At 39.9% G+C, this 21,414-nt stretch overlaps 2 protein-coding genes across 2 annotated transcripts in view; both read left to right on the top strand.

Moving 5' to 3' along the window:
- Window positions 1-20,131, top strand: part of MRPS9 (mitochondrial ribosomal protein S9) — a 61,244-nt gene extending 41,113 nt beyond the window's left edge. Inside the window, exons 6-11 of the mRNA XM_033175582.1 lie at window positions 8,271-8,356; window positions 9,202-9,277; window positions 11,677-11,845; window positions 13,453-13,561; window positions 17,042-17,211; window positions 19,849-20,131. Coding sequence (XP_033031473.1) covers window positions 8,271-8,356; window positions 9,202-9,277; window positions 11,677-11,845; window positions 13,453-13,561; window positions 17,042-17,211; window positions 19,849-19,940 — 702 coding nt within the window. The 3' untranslated portion in view covers window positions 19,941-20,131. The remainder of the gene's footprint in view (window positions 1-8,270; window positions 8,357-9,201; window positions 9,278-11,676; window positions 11,846-13,452; window positions 13,562-17,041; window positions 17,212-19,848) is intronic.
- LOC117062268 (mitochondrial thiamine pyrophosphate carrier-like) lies at window positions 1,046-7,157 on the top strand. The gene has a single exon (XM_033175583.1). It carries the CDS (start codon window positions 1,084-1,086, stop codon window positions 2,044-2,046), a length of 963 nt encoding a protein of 320 aa, XP_033031474.1. The 5' UTR covers window positions 1,046-1,083; the 3' UTR covers window positions 2,047-7,157.
- Window positions 20,132-21,414: the final 1,283 nt, after the last annotated feature.

The raw sequence follows: 21,414 nt of genomic DNA, 5'->3' as shown, positions 1-21,414 counted from the left end.
GAAAAAAGTATAAAACCATAGTAACAAATAATTTCTTAATAAAAAGTAATTTAAGAAGAAATAAGAAACTTCCTGAGTTTCTGAAAGCATCATTGAGTACCATGAAGGGATCCCCTGCATGGTGGCACTGGCTTGGCTGGCTTTTTCACCAAAAATGGATGGCTTCTCCTTTCCTTAATGTCCATTTAACTAGTAGAACTTGTTTGCTTTTCTGACATGATTTAGGGCTTTAGGTTTCAAGAAAGAGAGAAAGAATAAAATTTCCTGAAACAATTGAGCAAAGGTGTAAAAGGAGAGGGAAGAATGTTAAAGAGGATGTAGATGTCTATGTAAAAAATAAAATGTTATACAGCAAGATAACCGAGTTGTGGCTAGCCTAGGTGAAGACTGTGGGGAGTGGAGAAAGGACTAGGCCAGAGAGGGGGCTGCCCATTGGATCCAAGGCTGTAAACCCCACCAGGGTTACCCCCTTTCCCACTGCAGCTTGGACCTGTCCAGGACAACCAAGCTGGTGGCAAAGGCCGCAGCCTTGGTGGTCATGGTTCAGTTTCTGAAGGTCCTTGAATTTGAAGAAAAAAACATTTACCAGTACGTATGTTTCTGGAAAAAAAATTAAAATTCACTCACTAGCAGAGCGCACGTGGCCAGGCCGCACCCGCTGAGCCGTGAAAAAAGTAAATCTCCTGGAAAGGATGCTTTTTAGCTGAGCTCTGGTGGATGAGAGGAGCTAGCCTTGAAAAACTTGATACAAGGCCGGGCGCGGTGGCTCAAGCCTGTAATCCCAGCACTTTGGGAGGCCGAGACGGGCGGATCACTAGGTCAGGAGATCGAGACCATCCTGGCTAACACGGTGAAACCCCGTCTCTACTAAAAACTACAAAAAACTAGCCGGGTGACGTGGCGGCGCCTGTAGTCCCAGCTACCCGGGAGGCTGAGACAGGAGAATGGCGTGAACTCGGGAGGCGGAGCTTGCAGTGAGCTGAGATCCGGCCACTGCACTCCAGCCTGGGTGACAGAGCGAGACTCCGTCTCAAAAAAAGAAAAACTTGATAGTGATGGACATTGTGTGGGCCAGAGGCAGGGATGGTTGGCTATGACCCCAAACCAGATGGCAGGAATAACACCAAGTTCCAGGTGGCAGTGGCTGGGTCTGTGTCTGGACTTGTCACTCGGGCGCTGATCAGTCCCTTCGACGTCATCAAGATCCGTTTGCAGCTTCAGCATGAGCGCCTGTCTCGAAGTGACCCCAACGCAAAGTACCATGGCATCCTCCAGGCCTCTAGGCAGATTCTGCAGGAGGAGGGGCTGACACCTTTCTGGAAAGGACACATCCCCGCTCAGATTCTCTCCATAGGCTATGGAGCTGTCCAATTCTTGTCGTTTGAAATGCTGACGGAGCTGGTCCACAGAGGCAGCGTGTACGACGCCCGGGAATTCTCAGTGCACTTTGTGTGTGGTGGCCTGGCTGCCTGTATGGCCACCCTCACTGTGCACCCTGTGGATGTTCTGCGCACCCGCTTTGCAGCTCAGGGTGAGCCCAAGGTCTATAATACGCTGCGCCACGCTCTGGGGACCATGTATAGGAGCGAGGGCCCCCAGGTTTTCTACAAAGGCTTGGCCCCCACCTTGATCGCCATCTTCCCCTACGCCGGGCTGCAGTTCTTCTGCTACAGCTCCTTGAAGCACCTGTACAAGTGGGCCATGCCAGCCGAAGGAAAGAAAAATGAGAACCTCCAAAACCTGCTTTGTGGCAGTGGAGCTGGTGTCATCAGCAAGACCCTGACATATCCGCTGGACCTCTTCAAGAAGCGCCTACAGGTTGGAGGGTTCGAGCATGCCAGAGCTGCCTTTGGCCAGGTGCACAGGTACAAGGGCCTCATGGACTGTGCCAAGCAGGTGCTGCAAAAGGAAGGTGCCCTGGGCTTCTTCAAGGGCCTGTCCCCCAGCTTGCTGAAGGCTGCCCTCTCCACAGGCTTCATGTTCTTCTGGTATGAATTCTTCTGTAATGTCTTCCACTGCACGAACAGGACAGCCAGCCAGCGCTGAGCGCAGGAAGGACCCCAGGTCTGTCCTGGAGGCAGCCTCCTGAAGGAAGGAAGATTCAGTCTCCACTGAGAGGCGCTCTCTGGCCCTTCCCTGCGGGCCAGCTGCCCCCAGCAGGGTGGCAGCCTTGAGCCCACCCAGCTGGGACACCACCAGAAGGGCCAGGGCTCTCCCCATGAGAGAATCAGAGGGAATGCAGGACGTGGTCTACGGTGAACCAACGACACAGCGAGAAGGAGCAGGAAGTTGCTGTTTCTCCTCTGACCCCAGCCCACACTCCAAAGGAAAGAGATGCCATCCTACACCTGTCAGCCCTGTCTGCCCGGAGAACAGAACGCTCCTGGTCTGGATGGGGCTGCTGCTTGAGTGCAGAGGGCTGCAGTAGGCCCTTTGCAGGAGTCAGGTCCCCACACTCGGCCTGTTTTTCCCAACCTATTTAATAGACGTGAAAGCTAAATGCACATTCCTTATCTTAAAAAAAAAAAAAAAAAAAAAAATTCACTCACTAAAAGTAAGTTGAAAATCCTTTAAAACTCATAATGGGAGGGGATTATTTAACTCTGAAGTAGTAACCCTTTTGTAAAACATGACCCATTAAGTCAAGGCATGTCTGTAACACAGCTCTTCCCAAAGTACTTTCTGCAGAATACAAACTGTGCAGTATTCTTCAAGAAAGAGGCTCTGAAGTGTTCGTTTAGGAATGTTACATTTTGTGTACTGGGGAACTCTAACAAGGAGACACTTAGTAGGATCCAAGCTCTGTGAAGTCCTTAAGTAAAGAAGCACGTTGCTGTAACACTCTGCTGCTCAAACCGAGTGGACTGTAGAACACTTTCTACTCCAAACCCCTTTTGACGTCCCACGAAACCAGTGCTTGGGGAGGACCGTAGTACAGAATATTGAAAACTCTATACATTGTCATTATAGGCGTTACTGGCCTTAGATAAATACATTTTCTCAAAAGAGAGGTTAATAAAGTCCCAGTTTTAAGACTGATATGAGCGCCAATACCTTAAGCATTTATTGACGTTTTACAAAAGCTCCCCTCAGTCTTTAAGAAAAGGAAGGTATGCAACTCTAAACACTGCACTAGGAATTTAGCACTGTGTAGAAACGTCATTTATGTTTTAGAACCAGTTTTTACAGTAAGCAATTCAGTATTTTCAAACTTTAAACTGAAGGAGTTACATGGCCACAGATGAAATTTATACATGTATATATATATATGTAAAATGAAGGGATAAGTAGTAAAGTTTAAAATGTGAGAGAAAACCAGGTAATTCTAATCCTTATAACTTATGTGTAAACAGGGTTCATTTGCCTTGTGAAAGAAGCTCCTGGCGTATTTGGAGAATCTCCAGTTTATTTTAAAGGACTTCAGTAACCTACTCGGTTCTTAAAGCCTATAAGCAGCCCCAGAAGTGTGCTGCTTCATTATGTGAAGATTCTAGACTCTTAGCAGAAGTCCTGGGGACTGAGTATCACAGAATTCTTACTTAGTTCAGATGTCTATAGATCGTCTTTGTGACCTTGTTGAAAACTCTTGGATGCAGTGCTGTCTTTTAAAATGGAATTAAAATAGTGACCCTTCTTACAGTGAGGTATTATGGAATAACTACAACTATGTAAAGTGCTTATTTTTTAAAAAGCTACAAACTGGTGCTAAAATATATTTGCATGCTGTTTTAAGACTTTCCTTGACAGCAGGAGTTAATTCAGTAATTAATTCAGCAGTCGAAATTGCTGTTCTAGAGGTATCTTTAATGTACATTTTCCTCCCATATGAATAATTAGCATTGTATATCTGGTATGCTCCAAGTGTACCAATTAAGAAAATTAATTTTTTAGAAAAGGATTCAACATATTATTGTCTCTATGTTGGTTTTAATTAGATTACCTCTTTGTAATGGTATAATTATTATAATATATGATGGGACTTTCATTTGAATAGTAAAAATATATGCTGTCTGAGTTACAAGAACTTTCAGGTCATCACTCCTGCGTGTGGACTTCCCCCAGAGTCCTTTTTCATATGATCCATGTTGAGATGACTTTCTTTGTATGTTGAATGGCATTTACATGATGTGCAATCTGTATAGTATATTGCATTGTATTCACAAAGTAATACCAAGAGTCTACAACAGAAGTATGTCACTTGGAACTTGAGATATATAGCGTAAACCTCTCTTAGTTAATGGTAAGTGGATTATATTTATATTTGTTGATTTGATTTTGTATGTGCCAGCGGCCAAAAAATCGAGGAGATTATTTAAGAAATTGATTTTCTGTGATTTCTTTAACAAACACAAATTTTAAGTCAGTTACTTTACTGTTACTGTATAGTATCTAAGATAATTACTATTAGTTACTATTTATGTTGTGTACCAAAATACAACAGACTTTTTCTGTATCACCTCCTCATGAAATGTTACTTGTTTACACTTCCTAAAATTGGAATTTCCACATGATTTAATAGAACCAAAACAGATTTCAGAAGGATACTAAAAATCATAGTGCTCATGCTCTCAGAAGGGTTTAGGTTAAGCATTTCTTTTCTGTAACCTGAGCATCTGGTATTTTCAAATTAGGCACCTTCTAAATTTGACTCATACATTATGGAAATCTGATGACATGAGGGGTGGATAGGCTTGCTTTGATTTTATGAAATATTAATCATAGCTGTGATTAATGATTCAGCATTTCACATCTGGGTTATTCCTGTCATATCTGAAAATTACACTGTTAAATAGAGTATATAAACTTAGTGTAGGTGGGTCATACTAATTCTCTAGTGTCCCTTAAAAATTAAGTGGAAACTTAACAGTATACCAGAAGCTACCAGTGGTAATCTGTGATGTTGACAGTTCTTGGCATATTTTATACCCTTAAGGATTTTTTTGATGTAAATTAGGACACATCTCTTCAGGGAGTTGAAGCTATAGAATCTACTTTCCAGAGAACTGTTGTCTCTAACTAACCAAGGTAGAATCTTAAGAGTGGTTTTATTATGCAAAATAGAAAGAATAAATGGAAATGGTGCACCAGTAAAATTGTTTATTTGACTCTTGAAAGCCATACCTCACCCCCGCTATCATTCTTGACCATTACTATAGGTCAGGCACTGTGCTAAGTACGTACTTTACATATATTTTCCTATTTAAAGAAGTGTATGGAGTGGCTTAATGGGCATTATGTGATTTGATGGGTTACAATCATCAAATTGTAAGCATTTGCCGCAAATGAATTGAATTCACCGTGTTTGAAATCTGACATGTCCTTTTCATGGGTTGTTTTCAGCTCTTCCACATTTTTTTCTGACGGTTTTATTTGTACCATTTATACATTATTATGGATCTCAGTACAACATTAGGAGGAAATGGCATCATGGAAGAATACTTTAAGAAAAATAAGGATTTACAGTAAATATTGCTCAAAAGTCTTTGGGAAATGACAGCCTATACTTTGACTTAAAACTTAGCTACAAGATAGATTGATTGTTGTTATTTTAGTTGACTTAATTATTTCAGAAAATTAAGTAAGCCGTTGTAAGCAGAGGAGGGTAGCAAATTACTCAGCAATTTACTACCATTGCTGGCATTCTTTTAAGTTCATATATTCTTCACTAGTTTGAAAGATAGACTTGCACTCTCTGAATCTCAGGACTCTGGACCCGGCAGCTGAGAGGCTCACTGCAGTTTCCTTACCAGAGCACCCCGATGGAGCCACAGTCTGCCAGTGGTCCAGTCTGCTGACAGGCAGTGCTGGGTGCACAGTGGCGTGCTGTTTGCCTGAGTCTGTCCATTTCATATAAGTGGGGAGCATTCATTTTTTGGCGGGGGGGTGGTGGGGGAGTTCTTTATTTGTTCAGATCATTTGAGAATTGCTTCTAGAAACAGGTGCATTGAAGTTTTACTGATATACTATCCATTTGAAGTCCCAACCCATTATTTTAGCCTTTAAAAGTGAGTTAAAAGTACCCTAAACACAGTCAACAAGGCTTACCAATTCTTGGGAGATAAATTGTAAACTTTTACTTTCAGTTGAGTGACAGGGATATATGTATGTGGATATATACCCCTGTTTTTCTATATGTGGATGGTTTGTGGTTTTGCTTTAGGGTGGACAGTTGGCTTTTGTTTGCTTTTTAATTGTCAAATACATTCCTCTGCTGCTGCAGGTGATGGATGTGTGCTTGGAATGTAGTTGTAGGGACAGTTACACTTAATATGAATACTAGGATTAAATTAACTTCCTTTGTCCCCTTGCTATTGTGTTGAACTAGATTCTCTATAGTTCTTAGAATGTACATTTCTAGCCACTAGGCTTGGATGCTGCTGCTGCTGCTGCTGATCTAGGGACTGCACTTTTAGAATTGCTGAGCTAGAGTGATGAATTTACTTTCAATTTGAGATACTCACGTCCACTGGTAATGTCTAGCTCACCACCAGTTTTGTAGCTTCTAAGTGCTTTTTCTTCTTTTTCTCTCTGCTTCTTTTTTTCTTTTCTCTTCTAAACTATCAATTCTACTACCCTTAATGGAAAACAAAGCCAAAAACCCTTACCTGAATCTCCCCAGCCATAAAGGAATGAATTTTTATGTCCTTATTCACTGAGGAGTCCTACCCATTGAGTATTATATCAGCTTTTCTCACCTATGTTACAAAAATTCAAAGGCTTAGTCTGTCCTCCCTCCCTCCCATCCTTCCTTTCTTCCTTCTTTTGATTCCTTCCTTCGATTCCTGAAAACAGGTTGCAGAGTGAAGACCATGCGAAAATGTAAGCACTAGTAAATATGATGACAGGGGCAAAGGGACATTACAGGGCAAAGGGACATTTCTCCTACACTTAGATAAAACTTTATCAGCAACATTATGAGGTAATATGGCAGTCTAATCAGAGCCCACAAGAAGTTGCCCCTGAAAACTTGAAATTATTAAGACTGAGATATGGATTGACATCTCTTATCAGTAACAAGGTGTATCTTCTGAGATTTGCTGATACTAGAAGGTAACATGATTAGCAAAAAAAAAAAAAAAAAGTAAATTTATGTCATCTCTAGCTCATTCTTGTAAAATGCCTATCTGCTCATTGGGTATTAGTATGGTAGGTTATGTGTAAATTATAAATGAATAAATACAAATGTATTGAGTGTTAGTTTCAAAAAGTTAAGTTTGCTCAGGCAAAAACTGAACTGTTTTGCTTATTATAAACTCATTGCCAGGCCGGGCGCGGTGGCTCAAGCCTGTAATCCCAGCACTTTGGGAGGCCGAGACGGGCGGATCACGAGGTCAGGAGATCGAGACCATCCTGGCTAACACGGTGAAACCCCGTCTCTACTAAAAAATACAAAAAACTAGCCGGGCGAGGTGGTGGGCGCCTGTAGTCCCAGCTACTCGGGAGGCTGAGGCAGGAGAATGGCTTAAACCCGGGAGGCGGAGCTTGCAGTGAGCTGAGATCCAGCCACTGCACTCCAGCCTGGGCGACAGAGCGAGACTCCGTCTCAAAAAATAAATAAATAAATAAATAAATAAATAAACTCATTGCCTAGAAAATACATTTCATTGATGATCCTTATTGCTGCATTATTGCTTTTTGCAAGTTCTAACAAAATGGCAAACTTCTACTTCCATTGTAATTTAACAAGTGACATGCATTCACAGATTTTGTTCGGAAGTAAATTAATAGGAAGAAATCAAATAACAAATACAATAGAAAGTTCTTTTTAAGATAAAAACTATATGATAAGGACTTAAATATTATTTAAATATTAAATAAGTAGTAAGTTGTATTAAATAATACATAAGTACCTGTAAATACCATATATTTTACTGGATAATTCTCTAAGTTTAATGTACACATTGCCATATAAATTAATGATTTTTCCGAAGGAAAGGGAAAATCGTGTAAGGTTTTTGGGTTTTTTTAACCAACCTCACTGAAGTAGAGTTGTAAAATTTTTATAGAGTTATTTTTAAATCAGCTAAAGTTAAGTGTGCTGTGATGTATGACACTAAATTCTCATTGAAATTACTCTATCATCCTTCAGTTTAAATGAGAAATAGTGTTATTAAAAGCATTTTCAGTTTTATTTACTCTGCAGCTTGATTCTCTGAAGAGGAGGACACCTTAGGAAGTACTTACAGGAGAAAACTATAAAATATATCAGGAGTTATAATGTATCATTGCTCTTAATTTTTAGCATGTACTGTATATTTTATTTGCCATAGGATGTATATGGAATGTTACTCAATTTAGAAAAACATCAAAGTCAGTTGCAAGCCAAAGGTCTGCTTCCAGAAAAAACTGAAACCAGGTAAGCTCTTTTCTTGCATTAAAATATAAATAAAATTTGAACTAAAAACATACCACTCATTGGTATTTTTTTAGACATACCTGAAGCCTAAAATTTGTTCAGTATTTTATCATTAAGCATTAAGGTTAGGGTTCAAGGTAATAGGTGGTTTTTGTTTAGGAGAAAGCATGAATTGAAGTTATTTTTATGTTATTTTTATCCCAGATTTATATATGATAGGATATTTAATTACTATACCTAGATATGATGCCCTCAGAATTTTTATGTATATAGCTGCACATTTATTTAGTATTTGCATGCTTTAACTTTTTACATTTTATTTTTACGTTTTGGTATATCAAGGTTTCTGCTTCCATTTGGCAAACAGCCATAGATCAGATCCATCAAACTGATCAGCCAGTGTTAAATTTTGGCCTATCTATTCAAGATTTCTTCCATAAAGGAAGAACACCTTTTTTAAGTTAAGTTAAATGCACTCCTGTCCCTTTAGTTGCCTACCACATTAGTCTATTGACACGTTAACGTTGTATCCATAACATCTTCTTTGAAGTAAGTTATACAGGCACAATTTTAATCTTTAAGAAATCTGGTGGGCTTTTAATACCAAATGAGTTCCATGGTGGCATATTTAACTCTTAAAACATTTGCTAGAGTAGATACCTTTTCTAAAGTAGGTTGAGGAAATGGAATGTATGTCAAAAATAGTTTAGTTGGGTAAAATTACTGCTATATAATATAAAAACTTATTTCCAAATCATAAAATTGCTACTATATGTGGGATCTTTTGTGATATAACTCTAATTGCATGGCTAATTAAAAAGAGAATATATGTGATATTTTAACAGAGACCTGATTGGCAGCAGATGGCTGATTAAGGAGGAACTAGAAGAAATGTTAGTGGAAGAACTGTCAGATCAAGATGTGAGTAATTAATCTTTTTAATTTAAGGGGACCTGTGCCATAAGAATGCAGACAATTGCTGTATTTATGATCCTAATAGTAATGTTCCTCAAAGCAGGTGTTCCTAAGATGATTTTTCTTTCTATCTTTTAAAAAAAAAAAACAAAACATTCATCATCACTGATTTCTGCCTTGGGATGACCTTATCTGTGGTCAGGGAGGTGCCTTGTCGAGTCTCCAGGTCCTCCTCTCATAAGTGCCCTCAGGTCCTGTGCCAGTTGTTTTGGGGAAGCACAGCAGATGTTGTTTCATCTCCTTCTGTAAGGCCAGTAGCTAATTTCACAAGCTGATGATAAGTGTAAGGAGTCGTTATCGGTTAAGTAGAAAAGGGATGCAGCACGTGGTTACCTTCATGCAATTTACTGTTTACCTTGTGTGCCATATCTGTAAGGTCAGTGATTTTTATCTTGGGATCTGCAAACCACCTCTATCAGAATCCCTTGAAATGCTGGTTACAAACCACAGAGTCCTAAGCCTCACCCCAGATCTAGCGCAGTCTCTAAGGGGTTACCCAGGAATCTTTTTAACAAACTTTCCAGGTGAATCTTACACCCTATAAAGTTTGTGAACCCCTGCTTTAGGTCTTATTTTGTTAAATGTTCTAATATGTCAACATTATCACAGGACGGTTGATGTCTTAAACATTTCGATGTTCCAAATTTATTACTTTCTGGAAGATTGGGTAAATCTTCCAGAAATTTTTCAATTTCATAAATTTTTCCAAGATGGAGTTTTTCTTTGATGGTGCTGGCTAACATTGTTAGTACTTTGCCACCATATATAGATTTTAAGTCATGTACTTGAATTGTTCTTTTTCTCATTTAATGTATTATAGAAATTAACGATTTGGAAAGTTGCAGTTTGCTTAAACAAAGTGTCGGACATTTGATTAGTCGTGGATCCAGAGTTAATTTCTAATATCCTAACTTCCAAGTACTGCTGTACTTGAATTCAACTGAAAAATCTCTTTGCTTCTTCACTGAACAAGTGATTTCATTATTTCCTCTGTTTCTGGCTGCTTTGATTTTTTTTTTTTTAAATAACTCAGGTATTCTTTTTTCTGCTTTGTAATATCCCAAGAACTTTAATACAGGTGTACAACTATGAAAACAAAGGAAACAAGTTATAGATGATACTTTGTACTTTGGGATACTGGATATCAGAAGAAATCCTGATGTTTATGGCTGGTATCGAGACGAGGGACGTGGAGGTGGTCAGTGACTTCTTAACCTAGTTCAGAAGCAAGGCTGAGTTCCACCCGTAGTGCTCCTTTGTAGGTGCAAAAGTAGTCATTGAGAGTCTGTGAGATGGAATCGAGAGAGTAGCTACGCACAGACCGCCCAGACCAGTGACTGGAGAGGAGCATGGAGCTCTGTCCACCCAACATCCTAGGTAGCTAAATGTGTCACCCTTCCTGGAAGAGTGCCTTCTCTTTCATTAACATCATAGGAAGCTGTAGTCGAAGTAGTTCTTTTAATATTAATCTTACTGGTGAGATTTTTAAAAATTTCAAACTATTAATGGCAGATTTTTACAATAAAGGCGATAGTGACAAAGATGAGTATGATGTTTAAGGCTGACAAAAAACATAAAGAAGGCTATCAAAGACTGAGTTTCACAATCCATATTCACTAAGAATCTCAAGCATTCGTTGTTTCCTTCTCCATAAACACTTTAGAGTGATTATTCTGGCTTCTAATTTTAAGGGGTTAATTCCAAGTTGTTTACTTTCTAATCACATGTTCAAGAACTATTAAAAAAAATGCACACAGGAGCAAGGATAATTTATTTCAAGAGGTTGCCCTTTAAGTCAAGTATCTCTTGAATTTTTAAATAGCTTGATTGTTCGATTTTAAAGGAAATCATAAACATTAAAGTAACACAGCTTGAACAACCAAAGATATATTTGCCAAATGTATTATGAAATATAATTTAAGAGGTACATTTTCTCAAAATCAAACTCTTTCCATATTACTATACATAACTTACTTGAAATTATTTATAAAGCTCCACTTGATACAGTTCTAATAAAAGAGTGGAAATTACACTTGAAGATCATCTAAATACTTTTTGAAAAGTGAATTTAAATCTAAATTTCATAATCATAATACAGAGAAATTGATTTTTCTTTGAATGATAAATCTCTTTGTTTCTTGAAAGAAAAGATTTGGCACTAAAGATACGCAGGAAAAGTGATGCATCTGCATGCTGTTTTAAAAGCAGCGTGAAGATGCAGAAGTGTCATCCTGTCAAAATTCATCAGGAAAAGCAACATTGGAAAGATCAAGGATGCAAAAATAGAAAAAATTTAGCAAATGCAATTACACTTGCACCTTCTAATGAATTTTTATTGTCTGCAGTATATGAAGCTCATTCAGCTGCTAGAAAAGTTATGGACATTGCAATGCGGTGCTGCTGAGGAAGAATTTGTGCAGAGGTTTCGAAGAAATGTAACTGCTGCATCAAAAAAACAGCTAATTGAACCTGTACAGTATGACGAGCAAGGAATGGCCTTTAGCAAAAGTGAAGGTAATGACATTCTGCGGAGAGAAAGTAAATTCAGTGAAGGTTGAAAAACTACAATTATTTTTATTTGCTGTTGCTCTCTGTAATCCATTAGATTTTTTATATGTTTATTTATTTTTACTACTGTTACATTGGATTTCCTAATTTTTAAGATTCTACTGAAGTTTTTCAAAACTGAACTTTATAATATCCCAAGAAAAAAATGTGGATGCGTACCTATACAGTCATATTAACACTTTTTTTTTTTTTTTTTTTTTTTTGAGACGGAGTCTTGCTCTGTCGCCTGGGCTGGAGTGCAGTGGCCGGATCTCAGCTCACTGCAAGCTCCGCCTCCCAGGTTTACGCCATTCTCCTGCCTCAGCCTCCCCAGTAGCTGGGACTACAGGCGCCCGCCACCTCACCCGGCTAGTTTTTTTTTTTTTTTTTTTTTGTATTTTTAGTAGAGACGGGGTTTCACCGTTTTAGCCAGGATGGTCTCGATCTCCTGACCTCGTGATCCGCCCGTCTCGGCCTCCCAAAGTGCTGGGATTACAGGCTTGAGCCACCGCGCCCGGCCACACTTTTTATTTTCACACATTTATATTATTAACTCTTAATTTTCACATTTTAAGCTGCTAGAATCGGCAAAATATTTATAATGAAGTTTTCTTTACAAAACATGAAAATGCTCAGTGAATCTGCATATCAAATGCTGAAACTATGTAATATGAAAACTTCACATCCGTAACTCACATTATTCTTTTTTTTTTTTTTTTTTTTTTTTTTTTTTTTTTGAGGCGGAGTCTCGCTCTGTCGCCTAGGCTGGAGTGCAGTGGCGCGATCTCGGCTCACTGCAAGCTCCGCCTCCCGGGTTCACGCCATTCTCCTGCCTCAGCCTTCCGAGTAGCTGGGACTACAGGCGCCTGCCACCGCGCCCGGCTAATTTTTTGTATTTTTAGTAGAGATGAGGTTTCACCATGGTCTCGATCTCCTGACCTTGTGATCCGCCCGCCTCCGCCTCCCAAAGTGCTGGGATTACAGGCGTGAGCCACCGCGCCCGGCCAACTCACATTATTCTTGTTCAGAGCCATTAGACGTGGTCCAGCTTTGAAGACTTGACCTATTAAAATGTTTACAACTCTTAAAAGATTTCTCATCATTGTCATTTTTAACTACTGTGGTGTTTTCAAAGAAATGTGACCTTTCCTGAGTATTTTTTTATTTCTACTAGTAATATTTCATCATACTATTTATATATTTCTAAAACTTATGTTGTTAGATATATTCTTACTGTTTATGAAAGAAGAACGATGTGTAAATTGGTTGTGGATTCTCGTAAGTAAGGGAAATGCATATCAATTACTTTCTTGGTTGTTCAAACTAATTTAAAATCATTGTAGTGTTTCTAAAATGGAATTGAAGAACAAAATTACCCCACAGAGAGCTTTATTGCGTCTGTTGTGGTGTAGTTTACCTGCTTCATTTTTGTTTGATTTGAAATAATAGTTATAGGACCCGCTTATATACAGTTTTGCATATGATTTTGGGGAAACAAATTCTAATGTAGTTTGACCTGTCTCAAAGCACAGGTCTTCGAGATATTTACTAATAGGAATTTTATATTTCTGAAGGTAAAAGAAAGACTGCAAAAGCAGAAGCAATTGTTTATGCACATGGAAGTGGAAGAATAAAAGTAAATGGAATTGATTACCAGCTTTACTTCCCCGTCACACAGGACAGGTTCGTTTTGGGTTTTGATTTTTTTTTTTTCAAGGAAACATACTTTATATAATACATCATGATCATTTAAGAAGGTTTGTGATCTTCTGATTCTGTTTCTCTGAATGATTATTTCTCTTTACCAATGGAACATATCAAACTAGCTAATTGAAGCTATTTTTTAAAGCAGCTTCCTGAGTTTTTAAAAAGCATCTCTAGAATTCCTCATTAATTGACTCTTATTCCCCTTTTCATCAGATCCTACTGCAGTTTGAGTAGTCTTGGGTGTGGCTTATGTTCTGAAGTGCAGACTGTGCCAAAACATAAGAAAGGTGGACTTCCACCTTCTAGTTTGGGGACAGGTGTGCACAAAACAACCACCACAAAAACCAGCCTTGGCACTTGAAACTGACCTAACCCACTAGGCAAGGAAAAGTGCAGGTAATTTCTTGTGGCTTGTGTTTGTTTTTCTGATCATAAATATTAGAAAAATTCTGCTTTATCATTTTGGATTTTTTTCCTATTCAGAGGAATGTGATTATATGTATTGAGCAAGCAAAGAAACCTGGCATTTATGGGTTAAAGTAAGAACTCATCAGGCTTTGCTTAGTTCTGGGTGCTAAATATGGCAGTTTTAATTTTTAGACTTTGTATCCTATGGAGAAATAGGCATTAATCATAAATAGATACTACAGCTCTTCTAATCTAAATATACTCATCTCAGAACTCTCTCTGACTTGCTATATAAAGGCCTCTTCTTGATATGGTTATTATTTTCCCAGTAGTTACTGTCATTATCCACGAGTAACAGAAGTTTGGTATGATTAGTTCCTCCTTTCCTAATCCCTCTCCTGTTTCCTGCATGTGTTATGGTCTTTAAGGTCAAAAGGGCTAAAGCTCTTTTGATACCAATGCTGATGTAGGCAAGAGAGGACCCCCCTAATACAGTGTAAGCTTCTGGACGCAATCATTACTTTAGGATATGTATGTTTATTTTATTTGTGTGTGCCTGTGTCAACAAGCAGTGCATTCTTAACTCCATTTAAGATGTATTAGTTCTGCTATTATCCTCACAGAGCAGGGGATGGAGAAGCTTTTGTCTCCCCTAGGAAAAGCCAGAGAGAAACGCATACTCCAGGGGCTGATAACTTTAGCATTGGGAACTGGAAGAGGAATGTCCTTTAACCGCTAACCTGTCTGTTGATTTGTGTTCAGACATAACTCCTGATGATTTAACAGCAAGTCTCAGTTATGGCTTGATCTCATAATGAAATTACATTCTTAGATCTTATTCTTTGATTTGAATTCAGCAGCTATTTACTAAGGATCATCTGTTTCTCTGGTCTTGTTCTGGGCATTGTGAAGATATCAGAGATATTTGAGATATGATTCCTATTGGCAAGAAACTTCCTACATGGTTGAGAAGCCTAAGGCTAGTCTTGGTGGGAATGGGCACCTACAACTATTTTAAAGTAGTTGTCGGGATTTAGGGCCGCCACGTCAGGAACTTATAAATCAGCAGTGAGGTGACCATTGACTAATAGGAAGACTTGCGAACCCAGAATCAGGGATCTTGATCTGAGTTCTCTCATCACCTAACACAGTTAAGTGGGTTAGCCATGTAAGTGAAGTTATAAGGGAGGCTTCTGGACAGCCATTTGTTTGGGAGGTTAAACACTTACCCAGCTTCATTTTTTAAATTTTATGATTCTTTAACAAATGCCTATATAAATAAAGATAAATAAAGAGGCTTCAATTAAAATGTAGAAAAATAGATTTCATAATGTAATTACTAGGTATATAACTGAGTCATGGACCCAGATGGTTAGGTAAATGCAATAGTGGAATTAGATTTTCAGTCTGTAAATTTTTTTTTTTTTTTTTTGAGATGGAGTTTCACTCTTATTGCCCAGGCTGCAGTGCAATGGCGCAATCTTGGCCCACCACAACCTCTGTCTCCCAGGTTCAAGCGATTCTCCTGCCTCAGCCTCCTGAGTAGCTGGACAGGCATGCACCACTATGCCTGGCTAATTTTGTATTTTTAGTAGAGATGGCGTTTCTCCATGTTGGTCAGACTGGTCTCAAACTCCCAACCTCAGGTGATCTGCCTGCCTCGGCCTCCCAAAGTGCTGGGATTACAGGCATGAGCCACCGCGCTCAGCCTGAATTTTCTTTTACATTCACGGTTTTTTTTTTTTTTTTTTTAAGAGACAAGGTCTCTCTATGTCACCCAGGCTGGACTCAAGCTCCTGGGCTTAAGCAATCCTCCCACCTCAGCCACTTGACAGCTTGGACTGTAGGTCCCCAGCTGAAATTTTCTTTAGTTATCATAGCATGTTAATAGCTACTACTTATAATACTGTTTTTATAACTTATGACTACTTTTTTTTGGTTTCTTGGAAGCATTTGTTCAAAAAGACACTATAGGGTTATGGGTTTTTTGTTGTTGTAGGAGTTATGTCATCCCTAGATCGTATTGTTATTAATTCCGATTTGCTGTGGCTTTTGAAAGTCATCTTTTACCCATCTGCATGTGATTATTTTATTAGTGTGGTATGAAGAATAGCACTTGCATGTCCTGTCCACACCTGTCTCTTAGCTTAACTGTGTTATGTAAACTTTATTTTGGGTCCAGAAGCTACAGTGTCAAAGAAAGCAAATGCAATATAAGTGAGCTTTTCTGAATAAAAGTGTAGCAAGATATTAAGGCAAAATAGCAAAATCAAAGTGCTTGACAAAGGTAATGGTGAACATCTTCCCTAGCGTGAAAATGGTATTCAACAAATACTTGTTGAGTTGAGCAAGAGCAAGTCCAGGGCCATGTTCTGTCTGTGGTGCCTGCCCCAGGGTCTTGTGGGCCCTGACCGACCCTGAGAGAGCAGGCCTGCCAGGGGTTATGTAAAATGTCAGCCTGGCCCCAGGAAGGTAGCAGGACCCTGCGATTTAGAGAACTGTAGGAATATTGGGAATATGCGTTTGGTGTCAGGGAAGTGCAAGGTCGAATACAGTTTTAGAAACTTTAAAAACTGACTGTATCCAGATGAGCATTATACATTATACAGATATATTTATAGTATATTTAGGGAATCCAAATGACATTTGATCATTGTTTGGGAAGGCCTATTGATTTTATATCTGATCATTCAATCCAGAGACATTAAATTCAGTTGATTAATGGAGTTCCCCAACTGTAAGACTTCTTTACGAAGTTATTTTCAAGCTTTGCAAAGATCTTCTGAGATCAAGGGGATCAGCAAACAGTAAGATAGAGTGTACTGCTATACCCAAGAAAAAGAAATAAACCTTACGACTCTCAGCAAATCATTCGAAATGTCAGAAATGTGTTTCTTTATCTCGGTAAAATGGATTGATTGAGAAGTATGGAAAGTATAACAGTGGCATGCAGAATATTGTTTTTACGAATATTCAGAATTTCAGTTGTTTACATAATGATGGATCTTTATAGTAAATGTAACCACATTTACTTGTGCTATGCTTTAGAGAACAGCTGATGTTCCCTTTCCACTTTGTGGACCGGCTGGGAAAGCACGATGTGACCTGCACAGTCTCAGGGGGCGGGAGGTCGGCGCAGGCTGGAGCGATACGATTGGCAATGGCAAAAGCTTTGTGCAGCTTTGTCACCAAGGACGAGGTCGAGTGGATGAGACAAGGTATGAGTCTAGGTGGGACGGGCATGGTGGCCCAATACTGGCTATACATGTTCATCGGCTTCTTGTACTAGTGCCTGAAGTTCATGAGAAAATACATAGTTACATATGTAATATTTCCCTTCGCTATCTTCTTTCTTGCTACAGAACCAACAGTATTTCTCAGGTTTGATTTCTACAAGGTGAGCTTGAATTAGAAAGAGGGGAGAACTCCCCGCACTGATTATTTGAGCCCTGCTAAAGTGTTCAGTTCCAAGGTCAGGGAAAAGTTAATTTTGTCCTTAATGCATAATCTTTTGTTCAGCTTAACAAAGTGCTTAGCTGAGTTATATTTAAGAGACAAATTGCAGGCCGGGCGCGGTGGCTCAAGCCTGTAATCCCAGCACTTTGGAGGCCGAGACGGGCGGATCACGAGGTCAGGAGATCGAGATCATCCTGGCCAAAATGGTGAAACCCCGTCTCTACTAAAAAAAATACAAAACCTAGCCGGGCGAGGTGGCGGGCGCCTGTAGTCCCAGCTACTCGGGAGGCTGAGGCAGGAGAATGGCGTGAACCGGGAGGCGGAGCTTGCAGTGAGCTGAGATCCGGCCACTGCACTCCAGCCTGGGCGACAGAGCGAGACTCTGTCTCAAAAAAAAAAAAAAAAAAAAAAAAAAAAGAGACAAATTGCTTGTTTTTGTTTTATCAAGAAATGTGTGGGTGTTTTGTTTTTGAAGCAGTCTCTCTGTCACCCAGGCTGGAGTGCAGTGGTGTAATCATAGCTAGCTGCAGCCTCAAGCTTCTGGGCTCGAGCAATCCTCCCGCCTCGGCCTCCCAGGTGGTTAGGACTATGACGTGCACTAGCAAACCCGGATAATTTTTGTGTATTTTGTAGAGACTGCGTTTTGCTATGTTGCCCAGGCTGTTCTCGAACTCCTGGCCTCAAGCAATCCTGCCTTGGCCTCCCAAAGCACTGACATTACGTAGCATGAGCTACCACACCTGGTCTGTCATTGAAATTTGTAATAATTGTTTGGTTAATGATAAAGTTCTTTGGGTATTTTGTTTTTGTAAGTTATTGGAGGTTTCAACTTTTTCCCATTGCGATGTTTGAATTTTCTTGTACCCTACTCTGGGTAACCCTGTTACCTGAGCATGAATACAGGAATCCCTGTGTAATGTGAAAAAGGATGGGCAGTTGATTCTTTCATTAGGATACTGCTTTAGCAGTTAGAATAAATCAGGGAAGTTTGAGCTGAAGACTATCTTCGCACTGTATATGAGAAGAGGAAAGCACCGTGTGTGCTGTCGGCCAGCTGCATGGTCCTGGGCAAGTCACTTAGCACCGAAGTTCATCAGCTCCTCCTCTGGGCAAGTAGGATGGTCTCTGTGCACCAGACCTGCTGGTACAAGCCACTGGGGTTCAATAAAAACACTACCTATGGCTTAGGCTACTTAATTGCTTAAGGCTCTTAAAAATCCATTTGCTTATAAGCAATTTGTCATCATATGGGATTCATATCTAGTCATTGAAGTAATTTGCTAGAACCTTAACAATTTGATTAGTTTGAGCTCCTGTGCCTATCTGAAAGTAATAAAGCATTCTTACAACTGAAGCTAGAACTTAGGCCTTGTCTGTGTTTTGTCAAATACCGCTGTTTTATTCCATGTATGTCCTTTAAGTACAGGCAAGTGTAAAAGCTTACGAGTATGTAATAAATAATTGAAGTGTTGCTATATGTACATTAAATGGTCCTTAATAAAATACCCAAGCCTTGTATACAGTAAGAGGAGTGCTAACGTTGGAAGAGTGAAAAAGATAAGGAAAAAGTCCATTTACGTATTTATAAAAGCAATGTAAGAACTTTCCCATCAGTGGTATTCTTGGAATCTGTGGTCTTTACTAACGTCCTATAGCTGCAGCCACTGCTGGGCTCTTCCGTGTGGGCCATAGCTAGGAGTCAGCCCAGCAGTTGCCCAGAAACATACTCACTCCTGATGACTGGGAGAATGACAGTTTCCTGTTTCAACTGACTTTATTCTAGAAGAAACTGCCTGTGCTGAGAATACAACTCTAAAACTGATTTTTTAAATTCTAAAACAAAAAAAACAGGGACTATTATGGCATAAATTAAAATAATAAGTTTCCTTTTTTAAATGTTTGACAAGTCATATTTGTATGTATATGCATATTCATGTAAACTGTTAATAGATGGTATCTAAGTACTTTCTCATACTTCACCTTTACAGTAACTTTTTCTTCTCTGCCTCTTGTCTCCATTAAAACTCTGGCCTCTGCAATAGTAAGTGTGCAGGTTAAGTTCCTTTACAGTGAATAGTGACCGCCCTGACAAGAGCAGCTTTAGCTCGCTTAGATTAGGCAAGCTTAAAAGCCAAAAGGGAACCATGATTCTTATAAGATAAGGAAAGCAGGTTTAAATAACGTCACTGGTGTTTGTCCCAGAGGTTGGAAAAATATCCTCAGAGAGTGGAAGCAAACTGCCATCACGAGGTTGATACTGGGCTGGTAAATTACTGGTCTGGTTGCTTTCCTCTGATTTTTTTTCTCAGACAGCAGTACGTATAAATTCATGAACCTGCTTTTCTTCTTGGCAGCGTGCATATTAATGGTTCCTCAAGGCTTCTGTTTTTTTGCTGCAGCTGGACTCCTCACTGCTGATCCACGTGTGAGAGAACGGAAGAAGCCAGGCCAAGAGGGAGCCCGCAGAAAGTTTACCTGGAAGAAGCGCTAAGGGTTCGCTCCCAGGAAGGAAGAGGAAGAGCTGTGTGTGTGCTGGCACGTGGCGGACACAGAGGAAACAATGACTGACCACCATGAGGGCAGTACTGTCAGCAATTTCTCTGAGTTGTGAGATGGATTTATTTTTAAATGCTACTTTGTAAAGGTGACCTTTAAAAAATAAAAGGAAAAAGAAGAATGTTAGTCTCATTCTGCCACTTTATTTTTCTTAACTTTTTCAGAAGATAGTTTTAGGAAGCATCATTCATAGAATCTGGCATATTAGACCTGAAAGGAATATTCAGCAATATATAGTTGAGTTACCTCATTTTGCAGACAAGAAGGCTAAGCCCCCCAAATTAAGCAGCCAACCAGAGCCATACTGTTGGTACTTTTCCTGCTAGAGCTAGACTAGCACTCATTTCCCCTGATTCTGTTGCCTCCCCACTTGGCAATTGTCGCCGCATATTTTTCAAAATGAGAGGTGAGAGTGCTTGCTCAGAAGAATGAAGTAACTTGAGTCGGTCAGGAGCTCAGTGGAGCCAGGGAGCTGAGCTGCCAGGTGTGGGAGGTGCTGGTGCAGACAACAGCCAAGTGAAAGGCACAGTCGAGCCTATCTGTGCTCACTCGCTGCAGGAATGCGAGCAGGGCTACAGCAAAGAAGGCACCCCTGTCCCCTTTTTTGGATCAGTTTTATTTTGGGGATATTTAAAATTTGTTTTATTGTGTATATTTAAGGTATACAACAGGATGTTTTGATATACATTTACAGAGTGAAGTGATTACTGCAGTCAAGCAAATTGGCACAGCCCTCATACAGTTTCCTATGTGTGGGTGTGTGGAAAGAGCACCTAAGGTCTCTTCTCATTTCCAGCATACAATACAGTGTGATTCACTGTCGTCCTCATGTTGTACGTGAGGTCTCTAGACTTACTCGTCTTATGTAACTGCAGCTTCGTACCTTTGGACCTGCATCTCGCCCCCCTCCACCCCCTGCCTCTGGTAATTACAGTTCTACTTTGTGCTTCTATACATTTGACTTTTTAAGACCCCACAGCTAAGTGAGATCTTGCACTACTTATCTTTCTGTTCCTGGCTTACATCATAGTGTCCTCTGGGTTCATCCATATTGTGGCAAATGGCTGGATCTCCTTTCTCAAGGTTGAATAGTATTCCATTGTGTATATATATGCCACAGTTTTCTTTACTGAAACAATTGTGGATTCCATTCTGGATCAGCACAGATGTGGAGAAAAGTGACTTCAAGCTCCCGTTCCCCAGGAAGTCTCAGCTGAGGTGCCTGAGGGAGGACTTGGCTGAAGGGAACAGATCCCTCTGAATGAAGGCACCCAGCCAGGAGTGCACATAGCTCTGGAAGAGCATGGGCTGCGGGAGGTGGGCTGAGTCCTTGACTGCAACCCCCAGAACCTGTCATGCACTGGCTGTGCACAAGTCAGGGCTGGGGAGTGTAGCTTGCCCCCATGAGG

The sequence above is a fragment of the Trachypithecus francoisi genome, unplaced genomic scaffold (genome assembly GCF_009764315.1).
Source record: "Trachypithecus francoisi isolate TF-2019V2 unplaced genomic scaffold, Tfra_2.0 Lachesis_group17, whole genome shotgun sequence".
NCBI lineage: Eukaryota > Metazoa > Chordata > Mammalia > Primates > Cercopithecidae > Trachypithecus > Trachypithecus francoisi.
This window is presented reverse-complemented; position numbering and strand designations above follow the sequence as displayed.

Bases quoted from the DNA above. Each gene is read 5' to 3' on its own strand.
- LOC117062268 (XM_033175583.1), top strand. From the start codon at position 1,084: ATGGTTGGCTATGACCCCAAACCAGATGGCAGGAATAACACCAAGTTC.